This window comes from Carassius auratus, chromosome 31, assembly GCF_003368295.1.
Source record: "Carassius auratus strain Wakin chromosome 31, ASM336829v1, whole genome shotgun sequence".
Classification (NCBI taxonomy): Eukaryota; Metazoa; Chordata; class Actinopteri; order Cypriniformes; family Cyprinidae; genus Carassius; species Carassius auratus.
In genome coordinates, this window is record NC_039273.1 from 21,126,725 (window position 1) to 21,143,711 (window position 16,987).

The 16,987-nt window shown below is 35.5% G+C and overlaps 2 protein-coding genes across 4 annotated transcripts in view; both read left to right on the top strand.

Moving 5' to 3' along the window:
• The window catches only part of LOC113050811 (plakophilin-4), a 33,346-nt gene extending 30,581 nt beyond the window's left edge, over nt 1-2,765 (top strand). For both annotated transcript variants that reach the window (XM_026214128.1, XM_026214129.1), the window contains exons 20-22: nt 75-206; nt 847-920; nt 2,106-2,765. In XM_026214128.1, coding sequence (XP_026069913.1) covers nt 75-206; nt 847-920; nt 2,106-2,345 — 446 coding nt within the window. In that variant the 3' untranslated portion in view covers nt 2,346-2,765. The remainder of the gene's footprint in view (nt 1-74; nt 207-846; nt 921-2,105) is intronic.
• A 1,716-nt stretch (nt 2,766-4,481) lies between these two features.
• Nucleotides 4,482-16,987, top strand: part of LOC113050813 (protein TANC1-like) — an 84,505-nt gene continuing 71,999 nt past the window's right edge. For both annotated transcript variants that reach the window (XM_026214152.1, XM_026214153.1), the window contains exon 1: nt 4,482-4,614. The gene's annotated coding sequence lies outside the window, so the exon portion shown is untranslated. The remainder of the gene's footprint in view (nt 4,615-16,987) is intronic.

The window sequence follows — 16,987 nt, forward strand, 5'->3', positions numbered from 1 at the left end:
ATAACAGCAAGAAATTATAGGAAATGTAATTCTGTAAAAGCTACAGAGAAATGACTCACTTTTTCCACATTTAGGAGGCAGTGCCACCTCTTCCCCTGCCATGTTGGGTATAAGAGGTCATCGCTTAAATCAGCGGAGGACCCAGTCGTCTATGCAACTTCATAATTATTATGGAGACGCAAACAGAAACACAAGTCAGTATACAGGTGAGCCTTCCTTGAGTCCTCTATCCACTTCAAAACAGACAAAAGGCAACATTTAAAAAAATATACTCAGAAATATACCCTAATTATCCACAATTCATGTTATATTAAAGAAATGTAACAATGTCACAATGTAATACAATTTTCTGATTTCTGATTTGACTTTTCTACTGATGTGATCAGTGCTGTGCAGTCAGAGTAAAACAATATTAATATTAAGTTAGGGTCAGGATTAGGGTTAGGGTTAGGGTTAGGGATTGTCATCCCCTGACAATCCTTGTCAAGATCCAATCAAAATGCCATTGGAATGTATACATTGGAAAAACAGCAGATGAATCTGTCTGTGAATCAAGAAGCTGGACTGATGTGCTAATAGATATTTCACCCATGCTCTCTTCAACTAATAGAGCAATCAGTTTTATTCCCCTGTCTGGTTGGAAGCTGTAATGGTCATTTATTTAAGAGCACTTGACCTCTGTAGTTACTCTTTATTGATTGGTGGTACTTCGGCCTGGAGGTCTGATTATGTGATTTTGATTTAGAATACAGATTCAGTGTGAGTGAGGTCTTCATTAGGCCTGTTGAACCGTTTCCGCCCATCCTGGTAAATAGAAAAGAATAATTTGTGTTCATCTGTGTTTAGGGTCTGGAAAACAGTCTGCCTATTTTATCAGTTCTTATCCCTCTCCTTCAGCCGAGGAGTCCCGCATATCACAGGTGAGTTGAAGAAAGGAAGGAAGGAGGAAGAAATTGCTGAATCTGAAGCCGGCTGACCCCAGATGCTATATGCCCTCTCCAAATGATAACCACTGACTTTGATTAATGCGTTGAATCCCAACAGATGAAGTTTACGTAATCCATTGGGTTTTATTGTTTGATTATTCCCCACAAAAATCTGTGGTGTAAAGCATCTGGGTTTAGTTTTTTTTTTTTAGATTTAACGTAGAATATTACATTTTTGTAAGATTTCATTGTTTAATGTCAGAGTGTTAATATTAATGTATGTTGGGAAAATGTGAAAATTTACATGCAATCAATGCTACAGATTTTATTTTACATATGAGTCTGAAGAGACAAATTGCATGTGATAGTTAGTAAAAATGTTTTTTTTGCTAAACTTTTAAAGCTGTAATGCTGATATTTGTACAAATATTAGGTTTTCAATGAAAACAATTAAAACAGGATGACGATTTGAGATTGTCTCTTTCTGACATAAATCACAAAATATAGGATAAGATGATTTTAGTATGGAATTGTTATGGTAATGATGGTTATTATAGTTAACTAAAATTAAGATATATAACTATTATGATATGTAAAAATTGATAGCCTGAATGCACTGTAAGTCGCTTTGGATAAAAGCGTCTGCTAAATACATAAATTTAATTTAATTTAATTTTTAATTTAATAACTGATATAATATAAGATAAATAAAACATTTCTCATTTTCATTTAACTTGATGTACTTAAATAACAATCTAATTTTGATAAAAAAAAAAAAACCTATAAACAAAAGCTGATAAAAATGACAAAAACACTTTTAAAAAACTAAAGAAATATAAAATAAAATATTTAATAGTTTTAGTAATATTTAGTATCTTAGTGATACTTAAATAAAAAAGTATTTTCTATGAAAAAAGAGACAATAAATACAAAGTGTTTTCCTTTTAGATCATTTTATATATATATATATATATATATATATATATATATATATATATATATATATATATATATATATATATATATATATATATATATATATATATATATATATATATAAATACACACATTTTCAGATGAAGTCACTTGATTTTTGTTGATTACTGTATGGTCTGTTTTTTTTTTATTTGTTTTTTTTTATTTATTATTAAATGTGTAAATGATGGTCTCCTCTTTCAGCATGGCCGGCTCTACTATCCAGAGGAGGGAAATCAAAGCACCTATGACACTTTTGGAATGTACCTGTCGTCTCCGATGGGTTACGAGGATATGTTCCTGGACGAGCCGGTTCGTTATCCCGTGGTGAGCGAGAGGCAGGTGCTCAAACCCAATACCAACTACGTGGACTTCTACTCCACCACACGCAGGCCTTCATACAGAACTCAGCCCTACCCAGCCTCACCTGACTCATGGGTGTAGGCCTGTATGTTTGTGCGTATTTGTTCATGTAACCTGTAGCCATAGATAGAATATTGCAAGGAGGTGTTACTCCTTAAGACATATCTGGGTCAATGGATTCCAAGACCGTTGTTTGGACAAGCTGTTGCATTTGAAGTCACTGGTTCATTATCATTCGACAAATTGAATTTGCGTTTTGTGTCGGATTGAGTGTGAGCCAAAGACTTTACTTTCCAGTGTCTGTGTACTGTTTTTAAACAGTAAAGTGTGTTTAAGGTCTGATTTACTGAGAACTTGAATCATCTTTTTATGATTTTATTTTTCATGTTTTTTTTATGGCATGTTATTATAGTCACCTCAGTTTTTCAGCCAACTAAATCACATATTGGCTGAAAAGGCTAATAAAAAAACAATAGCAGTGTAAAAGAAAAAAGAAAAAAACACAAATAATAATGTTCTGTGCATTGGAAAACACAAAATCGTCATTTTGTCTGGTCTCATTGCTGTAACCTAATTAATGTAAAAATTAATATATGTTCCATGATGTCTTGTACAACTACGTCAGTTTAGTGTACAACCGTGATCTGTGCTACTAAGCACAAAAAACTGTGCCATGATAAATCACTATGTAGAACTGTGTGTATATGTAAGAGACCTTATGGAGGCATAAGTTATTACTATCAGAATATTTAGATGTAATAAAGATAACATTTTTTTTATACTTGATGTTGGATTATGTTGTTTATTCATCTACCGCTGAATTCAATTTTATTTTCAAGTGGTTTTTGCACTACAAATTGTGTTAAAGCAGAAGAACCCAGAGGACAGATTTAAGCTTTGCAGTAGCTTTCATTTGGAAGAAGCTATTTATCACGACAGCATTAATTTGCTAATCAGATTTCAATTCAGAATGAGAAATGACACCCAGATTTGTAACACCGGCGTGTTTATTAGCAGACAGTGGCCTTGAGCTATACACAAGTGAAGTCCCTGCAATATTAATGAGAAAGATGTTCCATCGACAGCCACACGGGGACGATAAAGAGTCGATTATACTGCACATAAACATGAGCAGCACCATACTATTTCAGCAGATATAACGGGACAGATATTATGCACCAGTGGTTTGAGGGAGTGAAAACCCCTGATACATATCAGTGTGTTTATTTTCTTCCTGTTGAGTTATTACTTTTACATGGTGTTCTGTCAGCACAGATTTATAAGCGGTCAGGTCCTGTTCCACTGTATCAGATATGAACAAAAGGGTCATTCTTGTTATTAATAACTTTAAAAAAAAGAAAAGAAGAAAGAATATGCATGTGACTTTCTGAAATGTGCTCTGGTGAAGCTCATACACTTTTTACAAATTATAAATTGCTCATTGAACCTAACAGGATGAAAATATAGAGCTACGTTACTCATTACTCTATATGAGGAGATAACTTAAATTAACATTAAATTAATATGTTTTATTTTTTATGTTTTATCTAACAGGATGAACTGCTTTAAAGTGAGACAAACCAAATACTACAACAAAACACCAAATTCAACAGATCCATTGCTTTTTATTAATTTTTTTACTTGAATAGCTATTTAGATTTACAACAAAATAAAATAAAACAGAAATGAAAAAAGTTAAAATACATTCAGATGTTTACAAATATTAACAGTTTATGGCATTCATTGCTGTTTTTCCCACCAAAAAATGATGTCACTTCCTAGAAGATTAGGTAATTGTTAACCAAAGGAAGAAAATAAAACAGGAATAGGAAATTGAGAATTTATGGGAAATATATATACATTTCTTGTGTGTGTGTATATATATATATTGTTTAAAAAAATTTGCATGTTCATTAATTGAACATTGAGCTATCATTATTTCTCTAATATATATACATATACATATTAGAGAAATAATGACGGCTCCATGTTTAATTAATTGTCATGATAATAAAGATCTTAACAGTTTTTGAGCTTAAGGTATTTGATGGCTCTCAGACACGTCAATAGTTAATAGATATTTAAAAATAACAATATTTGATTATTTTCTTTATTTAAAATACTAGTATGCTCTAAGGAAAGACCGTTTGTAACTTGCCAATGTGAACAGTGATCTTTCACTCGGAGCGGCGGGAGTGAGTCAGTCTGTTCTGTTCTGATCGCGAGAGGGAGGAGTTGGTGGAGCGCGCGCTCCCTCTGTCTCTCACTGCAATCAGTTATAACCTTGGCTTTTACTGAACGAGAAACGCGCTTGTCAGGCAGAGACTGAGTGGAATCTCTCTTAAAACAGGTAAGTTTTCTAAAAACTTTAAATCTGACTGCTGTTTGTACACGAGACACATAACGGACAACCTTTGCCGGTGTTGGTCTCGTGAAGTTGCTGCACAGAGGCGCGTTCATCTTAACGGATGTATCAACGGTATTTATGTCACAGTTGTTTTGTTGGACAACTCATGTTTACCTTGTCGGGCTCAACAGCAGTGATTGAGTGGTTTGTCATATTGTGATATTTCAGTTGTCACGTGCAACACTAATCCTAATATGTACACAAAACAGTTCAGTAATTTGAAGTCCTGATTCATATTTTTGAAAAATTTGCTGATTTTTATTGTATTGGTCAAACAAGCCTGCATGTAACAGTTGCTTTCTTGCCACTTGCTGAATACTGTAGGCTACTAGACTTGAATGGGAAGAGGTATCACGTGTGGATGATTTGTGTTGCAAATACTACTAGTCAGGAACTTTGGACCTTTAAATCAACACTTGAAGCCTGAGAGTTTCTTTTCTTCTTTACACACATGCTCATTTTAGGAAAAATGTGATGTAGCCGAGACTTTCCAGCCAGGGTCATGAGCCAACTGACACAGAACAGGTGCACACACACACACACACACACACACACACACAATGCACACATGCTATACTAGATTTGACAAAGTAATGGAATGTGTTTGTTCTTGCATTTGTAAAGGTCCGTTTAAAGCCAAGACTTTGGCCGTTCCTCCATGCCTGCTTGTCTTGAATTTCTCGTCTCTTTCCCAAACAGTACCCTGAATCCTCTAGATTAAGTTAGTTAATGTTTTCAGTTCAGTAGACGTCTGTTATTGCTGCCCTTGGCCAGAAAGTAATCAGATCATTTGCGGTAAGCAGAGTAGGATTTCATTTCTAAAGCTTGCTGCCATTGTTCTGATCACTGAATCTGTTATTTCATGCCCTATCGAATTATATTGAATTTTGCAAAAGCAAGAGCATGGACCACATGCCTTGTTGGTTTGCGTGAAAGAAGATATTGTCCCTTTCCCGCTGCTTAATCCTTACGGTTCCTCCAGTGTCTTGAACTTTCACTGAGAGCATTCCAAACACCGTTTCCATTCTTGTGATAATTTGTGCAATCTTCAGTTAGAACAGCATAATTGTTGAATGGAGAATATGACTGAACTTCAGGTTATGAAGCCCTGGCTTGCTTCACAATAGTGAAATAATAATTGTTTCCTTCATAGGGGAATTGATTTTTAAGTATAACTTTTAAACCTTTTGTGTAAAGACAAACCTGCTGTGAACTCAAAGGTTCTTAATCAATGGTTTATCTTTTGTTGAAGCCAACTGTTTGCACTATTTCCTATTATAAAAATAATAACAACAGTGAAATTTGGGGTGAAAAACTAAATTTTTAATGTCGCTGTAAAGGAAATACCACTAATATTTGTGTATACACTGTAAAATAAATTACAATAAATAATTAACCGTGTGTGTGTGTGTGTATGTATGTATGTATATATATATATATATATATATATATCAGGAATGGAAAATTGAAGGCATACAGGAAAATCTGATTAAATAATATAGAAAATATTCCCTAGAAATCGTTTAGTTTGAAACATTAAGAACAAAAAACACAAGATACACTAACATCATCAATATTTCTTAATTAGAAATAACAGATGATCCTAGGAAATGGATAAATGACAATACCTTTCTAAAAAAAACCAAAGTAGTCAAATTATTTATAAAAAATGTGTTAAAATATTTTTTTTTTATTAAAGTTCGTAATGTTGTGATTCACCTTGTGGCTGGCTGGCTTGGTTCATGATTTTAAACGCCTTATTGAAGGTTAAAGGGGAAAAATGAGTGAAAGTAATTATTCTGGAACTAATGACAATGAAAAAGTGGACAGACACTATCTGTCAAGTGAATCAAAAGTTAATCAAAAAATAACTTGATTTTCACATTGCGTGTTTTCTATGAACATTGATTCTTGTTTATAATGTTTAAATTGACTATTAGGCCATCCTCAAAAATATTTTTGATTGCCTTTACCCGACCGACCCTGTCAATTTAGGACAGACTCAAATCTTTTTTCTTTTTTTTTGCTTTTAGGTTGACCGACTTGCCGGTTGTAAATTTGCGTTAAGACGGGTCGGTCTTCAAACAACTAATGCAACTAAAGCAATAAAATAATATTCAATATATTTTAGTAGGGCTGTAGCTATCGAATATTTTAGTAATTGGGTATTCTACCAAAAATTCCATTGATTAATCGAGTAATCGGATAAAATGTGTTTTTGCTTAATTAAAGTGCAATATTAATTATGCAAGAGAAAATAAGACTCCTGGGTCTCTTAAATTGAACAACTAAGTTTCCTTTTTTAGAAAAAAAATATTTTTATTTTTAAATGCATAGGATGCAATGCATACATCAAAAATAAACATTTAATTATTACCCATTGTTTCTCTGTCTGTACTTGTACTGTGAACAATGACAATAAAGTTGACAGATGAATTAAGTGCATTTAAGTGCTATTCAGTTGGGGTTTTAAATAAAGCATTTTCTGAGATGCACATTAAACATTAAACACACAAAACATTAATTTAATTATCTTTTAATAATTGAAAATTAACTTAACTTTTTGGTAAACAAAGGTTATTTACTATTAAAAAAAAGACATGGAAGAAATGTTTAAACCTTATCATATAAGGAACTCCCGCACACTATCTTAACTTGCAAATAAAAATTTTAATCACACCAACGTTTCGGTCACACGACCTTCATCAGGATATTCAAATATATTGAATCTTTACATTCGTCCTGTTTGTTGTATGTGGATTTATCTATATTTGGTGTTATTTGCCGTATAAAACGTATATATAGCAGGGCTCCAAACTGCGACTAAAACGGTCGCATTTGCGACCATAAATATTAAAGGGGGGGTGAAATGCTATTTCATGCATACTGAGTTTTTTACACTGTTAAAGAGTTGGATTCCCATGCTAAACATGGACAAAGTTTCAAAAATTACGTTTGAAGGAGTATTTTTGTTCCAAAAAAACCTCTTCCGGTTTGTCACAAGTTTCGGAAAGTTTTTTTCGAGTATGGCTCTGTGTGACGTTAGATGGAGCGGAATTTCCTTATATGGGTCCTAAGTGCGCGCTGTTCTGCCGGAAGAGCGTGCGCTCCCGTGTAGCAGAGCACTGAGAGGCTGAGCGCGCGCTCCAGTATAGCAGAGCACTGAGAGGCTGAGCGCGCGCTCCAGTATAGCAGAGCACTGAGAGGCTGAGCACAGCCTGATCAGAGCGAGAGCATCGCGAAAAGTCACAAAAGAAGTGTGTTTTTGGTTGCCAGGGCAAGACAACCCTGCACAGATTACCAAAAGAGAAACAGCATTAAGGGACCAGTGGATGGAGTTTATTTTTACAGAGCATCAACGGAGTTGTGCAAGTGTTTTTGTTTGTTCCCTGCATTTCGGATTTCACATCGTTTATTTCTTAAGGATAATGCAGTCCCAACGAAAAAGGGTCACGATTGTGTGTTGGAACTAGGGCTGCAACTAACGATTATTTTGATAATCGATTAATCTGTCGATTATTTTTACGATTAATCGATTAATCGGTTTATGTACTTATATTTTAGTTTTTTCCATTTTTCCCCAAGTAAATTATTAATAAAGGGTCTTTATCATTCAGCATAGATTTTTAAGAGATTTTAACCATTTTGCATTGTCATATCCTCATCAAAAAATACCTGGAGTTGTTTTATTATGTTAGTAATCCTTTGTCGAACTCTTCTGCAATCAAAACACTGACCCATACTCTATCAAAATTCACAAGGAGATTTTAAATATTGTTTTCACCATGGCAGTCCTTAGAGCTCCTAAAGTAGTTTAACATCCCAAACAAAGCTTAAGGAATCTTTGAGAACATATTTTCACGAAGTATAAGGATAAAACAGAATAAAATTGCAGTGCATTGTATTTTATTATTTACTGGGAAAAAAGCTTTATAGCTTATGCTGTGAAATTGTAAACAATCCTTCGAAAAAAAGTGCCAATGGCATGAAACCTGAATGGAACTCACAATTTAAAAGTAAAATCCATCAGAAGGTTGTCCAGAAAAAAAAAATTGGGACACACACAAAAAACCTGCTGTGTGAAAAAGAGCAGTGAATACTTAGAAAAGAAGGGCATTTTAAATATACTCAAACATTTACCTCTCTCATTCAGTCATAATTAGGCTGCAAGTCTGAATTATGAACTGGTAAACGACAAACTGATCACATAACATGTTTGTAAAGCTTTAAATGTTAACTGTTAAAAAGCAATGTTATCAGCTTTTACGACTAAACATTTGCAAACAACCTTGTACTGGAGAATCTGCACAAATAAAATTCTTAGGGGTCGTTCACATATCGCACCTAAAAACGCGTGGAAAACGCTAGTCGCGCCGCTTTCTCCTTCTTTCCAAAGCACTCGGGCAGAAGCGCCCCTGAGGCGTCTGCCTTTGCTAAGCAACCATGACGTGCTCTCTCCATGACGTGCCCTCTCCATGAAGACCCGGAAATTTCAGCAAAGGATAAATGGATGCGGTGTGGACGCGCCTGGAAAAACGGGCGCATCGCACCGCGTGCGTGTCGCGACCGTGTCGCTTCCATTATGAGAGTGCTTACTGCGCGCCTACATAGGAAATAACGAGCTTGAGCACGCAAAAGACACGATATGTGAACGGCCCCTTAAACAGTTCAGTAGTGCAGAGTTTACAGGTTACTCTTCATTTTGAAGGCTCAAAGTAAAGTACTCCCACTTCCCGCTGAATGCTGCAGAGACGCTGTTTGGGAAGCACGTGACATAAAACGAGGCCAGCTATTGGCTATTCGCTACTTCACCTGCTGTACTGGCTGAGTAAAACCTCCGGTGGCTCATTACTGCCACACTTTGGTCACCGCAGATTTGAAATATGCACGAAATGAGCCGCTTATGGCAAATAAACTTTATTTAGCGACGAATCGATTACTAAATTAGTTGACAACTATTTTAATAATCGATTTTAATCGATTAAATCGATTCGTTGTTTCAGCTCTAGTTGGAACCACATGCGGTGAGTAAAACTGCTTCAAATATCTCTGTGTTGTTAACTTAGCTATCAGCGCGTAAGCACATCAAGTAAACAACATGCGATGTTGTCATCAAACTGCACTTTCCACATGTAACTTACAGCTTAAAAAAAAAAAAGAAAAAAAAAAGACGACATAAAGTGGAACTCATTTCCAAGTCATTTTCCAAAACTGCTAAGCAAATATATACAGTTTCAGTACATACCACATAGCATACCGCCTTTGCTGATGCTGCTCTTGTTAAATTTCAGCCTCTGGATCTGTGTCACAGCTTCCACATGCTCTCAACTCAAAAGCCTACTGGCGCTCGTGATTTTTTAGCTCCGCCCACACGTCTAGGCGCTCGTGTTTTTCCGGGAAAAATCGGTACAGACTATATTTCTCTTATAAATATAATAAAACTAAAGACTTTTTGGAGTTATGAAGGATGCAGTACTACTCTATAGGTACTCAAGATTAACAGGATATTGAGTGAAAACGAGCATTTCACCCCCCCCTTTAAAATGCGAGTGAAGTTTTTGCTGAGGTCGCCACTGGCGACTAGGCCTATGTATTTACATGTTATCCCTTAAAAAATTGTTTTGCATTCACATCTTTTGTCATGTTCGCGCATTGAGAGAACGCGCATTGAAGTTTTAGTGGGAAAAAGAGTTTTAAACAGTCCTCATCTGCCGCACAGCAGCGCTGACACACACCTAATAAATGCGCGAGAGAGAGAAATGATGGAGACTTGAAGAGAGTGCAGAAAAACAGCGTCTATTTCGGTCATAACTTGAACAAACTAAAACAGGTAAAGCTGTCATCTGTGTGGATATTGGCAATATCGTTAACAGTTCTCGTTTATAATCATAAGGCGTCTTCTTAGTCCATGCATTATTTGAAGTGCACTTGCCGTCCAGTAATCGCAAAAAGCTTTGTGCTTTGTTACTTTTTAATTTACAAAGTATAAGCTTTAAAATTATTCCAAATTCATAACAAAATTCAAACAATAAATACAGTTTTGGTGCTCTTTAAGGGGCCGTTCACATATTGCGCCTAAAACGCGTGGAAAACCGCTTTCTGTTTTTTTTCCAAAAGCCTTCGGGCTCTTGCGCTCCTGAGCCGTCTGCCGTTGCTAAGCAACCATGAGCTGCTCTCTCCATGAAGACGTGTAAATTTCAGCAAAGGATAAATGGACCTTTCAGTGTCCATAAGCTCATCAGTCAGCTAGAAAAATAACTATAAAAAGGAGCATTTTGCTATAGTTATGAGCTATTGAATTTGAATATTTTTACTTAACATGTTGTCTACATGATTCAACTCCTCCTATAAAATTTTATTTTACTAATTAAGAAAAACAGACTGAAAGTATAAAAGACATGCACTCCTAAAAATAAAGGAGCTTAAAAGTTCTTCACATAACAATTTTGGTTCCACAAAGAACCATTCAGTTAAAGGCTCTTTGAAGAACCATCTCTTTCTGACCTTTTCATAATCTGTTATTGTCTTCAAATGTTAAAGGTTCTTTATGAAACCATTTAGACAGGAAAAAAAAGGTTATTCTATAGTATCATGAAGCACCTTTATTTTTAAGAGAGTATGACAACATTTACAGTATGCATTGAGGAGGATCCCATACTCAGGGGCCAAGTGATGCTTATGGTCCATGATGTTGGTACAGATTTTGTGTAATAAACAACGCATGACTGTATATTTCAAGTTGGAAAAGACATTTAGATCCCACTTTAAGAGAACCTTCATTCCCAGGTCATCTACAAGATGGATTAAAATGCTGATAAAGTCAAGAAAAGATGAGATATAAACACGTCAGTATGTTTAAAATGTTAAAATGTAAAATAAACAATTTAAATAAAATGCATAAAACATGTTTATTCTGTGGCACCTAAAAAAATTATTTGGCACCTAAGTTTTTTTCTTATAGGATCCAATGGCTCCTTACTCGATTTTTTTGTTTGGAGCCCTGTATAGACATGCAAAATCGATTTTACAATCGATTCAATGAACACTTGTCTCTCAAATCAAACAGGATTTTTTTTCACAAAAGTGACAACACAAGAAAGCAAAGTACACAGTCTCTCATTTGTAGGTTGCATTGATACCTAGCGGTGGATGCACGTAAAACAGTATAACAGTACCTCATTTTTTTTTTCTTCTTCTCATCTGAAATTCATGCAATAAATGTTTTTGACAAAGATTTCAATTAGTTTGTGGTCTATATAGCCTGCATCAAAATGAGGTTTGCAATGATGCACCCGAAGGCACGGGTTGAAGACCCAGTCAGTGACGTCACGATATGCTCATTTGTTTAAATTCATACCTACGTAATCACCATCACTAAAAATTTACTTTTTTTTTCATTGAAACTTGAAAAAAAAATATAGACCTACCTACTGACTCTTTTAAAAAAAAATTTACTGTTACTGCAAACCAACATGTTTTTAAGGATGGCCTTGTGATAAAATTGTGCATTTAAAAAAAAAAAAAACGAGCATATTGCTGAACTGGTGGGCATGTCCCTGGATTCTTCTAATGTTCCTCAGAAGCCTGTGACTTACGAAGTCATAATAAAATGCAAAGGGAGGACTGTTTTCATACAGAGAATACTTGCAGCTGAAGAGAGAGTGCTACAGAAGTAGTTCTGACTGGAATAAGAAAAATCGTAAAATGCTGATTTAATCAGTGTAATTATACCCTCTGTGAGTTCCAGAAGTGATCTAGTGATATAGTGTTGTACTATAGTATTTGTTTGGACGTTGTGAACACTAGCTTTCCATCTCCCTGTCAACACCTTTTGAGCATTTTCTACGTTTGCTCATTAATGAAAGTATACAGGCTTGCTCAGTCCTGCTGTTCCTTGAGTCACTCTATTTTTTTTTATGGTAGACTAATGGTTTAATTGACTGTGCTTAACTCAGCGGGAGAGAATGAGCTAATGTTTGACCTGAAAAGAGCTGGAGTGAAAGGGTGGGCTGGTTAATGTCAACTAGGTCTATAGGTTAGTAAATTGAAGTGTGGCTTCATATTCAGAGACAATTTTGAACATCCATGTCTTTCATCAGCACACAGTATGTCGATGGCAAGATTTAACTTTGGTTTGTGGCTGTATTGAAATGGGATATGAAATAGGAAAAAATGCCTCAAATGTTTAATGTACTTCAGATGTCGAAATGAGCAGAGAATCAGTTGTAGTGCATCAGATCTACTTTATAAGTTTGGGGTGGTCATTGGTCTCAGCATTTCATCAGGGTGATGACCCATGATGTCATGTTTGGCAATGTGGAAAACAGATGTTGTGGTGATTCAGGGGAAGTTTTTCTCATCATGTGTGTTACATACTGTACACACCTCTCCTACAATCACTTCTTGGCCACTCTTCTCAGGTCACATTTTTACCTCTCTCCTCTCTTTGCATAAAGAAATAAAACTAGTTCTTAAGACCCACAAATGATTTACATTGTTATTTTTTAAGGACAGATAAGTTTTCTTGCAATTAGTAATACCTCTTCTATTGTCTTTGAATTTTTTATTAATAAAATTATTTCATTTGAAAAATAACTAATTTCTTAATACAACAAACGCTACAATCATGTATAAAAAAGAAAATGGCCAATATTTGACATGCACATTTAAAGGAAAATAATTCATAAAAGGTTAAATATTTGCCATAAGCTAATGTTATCTCTTTAAATTGGTGCACACTAATTTAGTGCTGGGTGGTATTAGGGCTGGGCGATATATCTAACGATATGATCATTCGCATCTAATCAGTAAAGCTGCTTCTGTGATCACCTGATTATAATTGGAATGGCATTTAATAGACAGAGCCGTAGATCACTGATAAGCTACGCAATATTGCGTTCATTATCGAAGGCGATTAATCTGCTATAATGAACGCGATATTGCGTAGCTTGTCAGCAATCTACGGCTCTGTCTATTAAATGCCATTCCAATTATAAGCAGGTGATGGCGATTTTAGCGGTGATCACAGAATCAGCTTTACTGATTAGATGCGAATGATCATATCGTTAGATATATCGCCCAGCCCTAGGCGGTATACAGGTACACCAAAAAACCGGTGTATATTTTCGTTACGATTTAAAATTTTTATATACCACCATACCGATGCATTTAATTACTCAACGTTGGGAACGAACGTTATGCTACGCCGCGCGACACAGTTTCAGACTGACCCTTTACAATGTTGCACTTCTAAGCAGCGACTGCGAGGCGTGGTGAGGGTAAACACAGTAGTGCTCTGGTTCTACGTTATAACGCCTGTTTCACACATACTCCGTCTGCAGTGTAGTGTTGCGGTCCGTCAGTGCATTCCAGTGAGTCTATTTTTGCTGTGCTGCAGGCGCTGAATAAAAGTGAAAGCGCATTGTTTGCGGAATATGAACATGGATTGACACAGAAATGCATTAATTTCACAATAAATTTATAATAACTAAAGCTGTTTCACACGCAACACATGGGTTTTTGGCTAGGTTTAAAACAATATATAAATTCACTTTATGGATGCAGTAAAACTAAGTTCATTAAGACCCATGGGATTGCTTGTGATAAAGACTTAAATGCAAAAGGCACAAGTTTTTCTGAGTGTTTCTCTCTGTGGTGTTTTAATTTTAAATATTTTAACAAGAAAAGTAGGCTAATTATTGTTTAAATGTTTTGCCGCTTGCTTGAGCAGCTTATTATACAAACCAAGAAGTAAAATGCATGAAAAATTCGTTGTTTATATTTATTGAGTTTAAACTAATGTCTATAACTATGAAAGATTTTAAATGTATTATTAAAGGGAAGATGGATGCTGCAGAACTAGTAGAACATGACACAGAAGAACCCGTGCCAAAAAGAGAAGCCTGGTTGTTTGGAGGGTTTTCGGTTTCCAAAAATCCGACGTTGACTAAACAACCATTTTATGCAAGTGCTGTCGGGTTAAAAACACGTCTTGGAATATCAACCAGCAAAAATGCATTGTACACCTGTACATCTTAAAATAGACAAAAATATCTGCTGATATGTATTTCATAATAGCTAATTTAATAATGTAATGATAAAGTAAAATAAAATAAAATGCAGGTATCAGCTGTTGACTGACTTCATAATGTTTCTTTTTTTTTTTTTTATAAATATTATTTTTTGTATTTTCGTAAATTCTTAAACTTTTGGGGTAAGTTATGACCTGGACACATCTCGGTGAGATTAACCCTCTCATTGCTTATCATGGAAATGAATGAATCTGACAAGTGTGTGCGAAAAACTAGTTCTGGCGTAACTGCTCATCGAACCAGTAACCTTCTGTTTAAAAACCAGCTCTTGTTAGGCATGAAAAGTTGGCAGCTTTTGATGTGAGGGCTGCACATTTGTATAAGACCCCCCTTGTGTCATATGTCTTATTCAAATAGTAAAGTGGGGAGGAGATTTAGGCCAGATTGTCCATAAAAGGAAACAAGGCCATTTTCCCTTAGGTTCAGCCATAAAACCTATTTAGAAAAAGATGTCCTAATTTTCCGCTCACTGAACGTGCACTGCCAATTCTGAAACCCCTAAGACGAGTCGTTCATTTGCACTACGAATGTATTTCTGAATGTGCCATTTGAATGAAAACTTCCCATTCAGCTGTTTTATATTTTCATTTATATCATAGCACTTAAACTCTACACCATTGTGAGACTAAATTAACTAAAAAAACAAATTTTGTGTTCCGAATGCATGGTTTTCTCGGTTTTCTATACTTTTTTTTAGTCATGTTTTGCTTTCATCCCTCAGCATCCACCCCAGTCACCACCTTATTTCTTGCATTTTCTATTTTTCCCTCCACTCTCTGATAAATCTCAGCTTTCATCCAATTAAACTCACATTTAGGCTGTAGTCATGGCCCACAGAAACCTGCTATTACTAGAAAGTACAACTTAAAACGTTATTCACGGTGGAGGGCCAGTGGTGGTCATACCAGAGCTTTCCAGTTGCTTGGTTCCAGCTCTGGCAAACACACCATTGTGAAGCTCTAATGCACTTTTCTGGAGTCTGTAATTTGATTTTCAGTCACGCGCAGGGATGATTTGGTCCGGGTTTTTTTAGCCTCTCAAACAGAGATCAGTCACTTTAAAAGTAGAACATCGTCCATTATTGATATCAGTTGTGAGGGTGAATTGGTAGCCAATATGCAAGATCTATGAAAAAAAGTTATTTTTAGTACAAAATTAGAGGGTTTTTGTAATCATTTTAGTAGTGGGAAAAACTGTCTTCAGGAGATCTGAATGTTTCTTAGTGAAGTTTACTCTTATTTTATAGAGTTCTGCCTGCATGTGCTTTGTCCCTGTAAGGCACAAGGCCAGTTACACAGTATCAAGCGCTGTCCAGATGGAGTTAGTAATGTGACATCACCTCTGTGACATCAGTGTCTCTGCAAATCTGTACAGTATGTGGCCTGTGCGTGTGTGACCCTGCTTCATGTTCCTGGGGTGTGCTTTTCATGATGTCATTTAGGCTTGTGTTTCGAATCCCACGTCTCTGAATGACAGGGTGTGGATCCTTTCAAATCGGTATTGAAATCCAAAATTAGTATTGAGCCCAAAATTAGCATTAGTAAATTAAAAACATTAGTATTGAATCCAATGAATCAGTTCTGTAGAGTGCAGCTTTTTAGGCTTGGTGATAATTAATTTTAACATTTAAACAGAATTATAGTACATATTATAGAATTAAAGTCACACATTATAGTACGTGCACAACTGTGATGCATCATTTATAGGGCATAATTTGCTGTTTTAATTAATAATTTTATAATTTAGCCTTATGATTTTATTTTCTCTCATTTATTGTTCTCTTAATTTGATTGCTTCTGGTTGGTTGTGGCCAGGGAAAGAATCTGCAAAATTGGATGTGCTGTATAAAAGAGCTGATGGTGCTTTTTTAAGTCCAAACCAACAGTCAGACCCATTTATTAATAACTCCTAAGTCCACAAAAATATTGCATGCTGCCTACAGCTACTTTATTTCTTTTTTTCCTGCTTTTCCGCCTAAACAGTAATTTTCTTGGAACATCACCCCTTTGGGCTTTTGAACAACATTGTCCTGTAGCGAATCAATGTGTTTTTGTAAGAAAAATAAGCATATTTAAAATGTAATAATCGATTTATTCTAGCTTGCGCTCACTTTTGTAAACGGAACTAGTTCCGGGCTGATGACGTATGAGGTCAGCTGAATCTTACTTATTTTACGAGGTGGCAAATTTCTAGGAATTCGTATGAAGGAGCACACCTAACCCCGC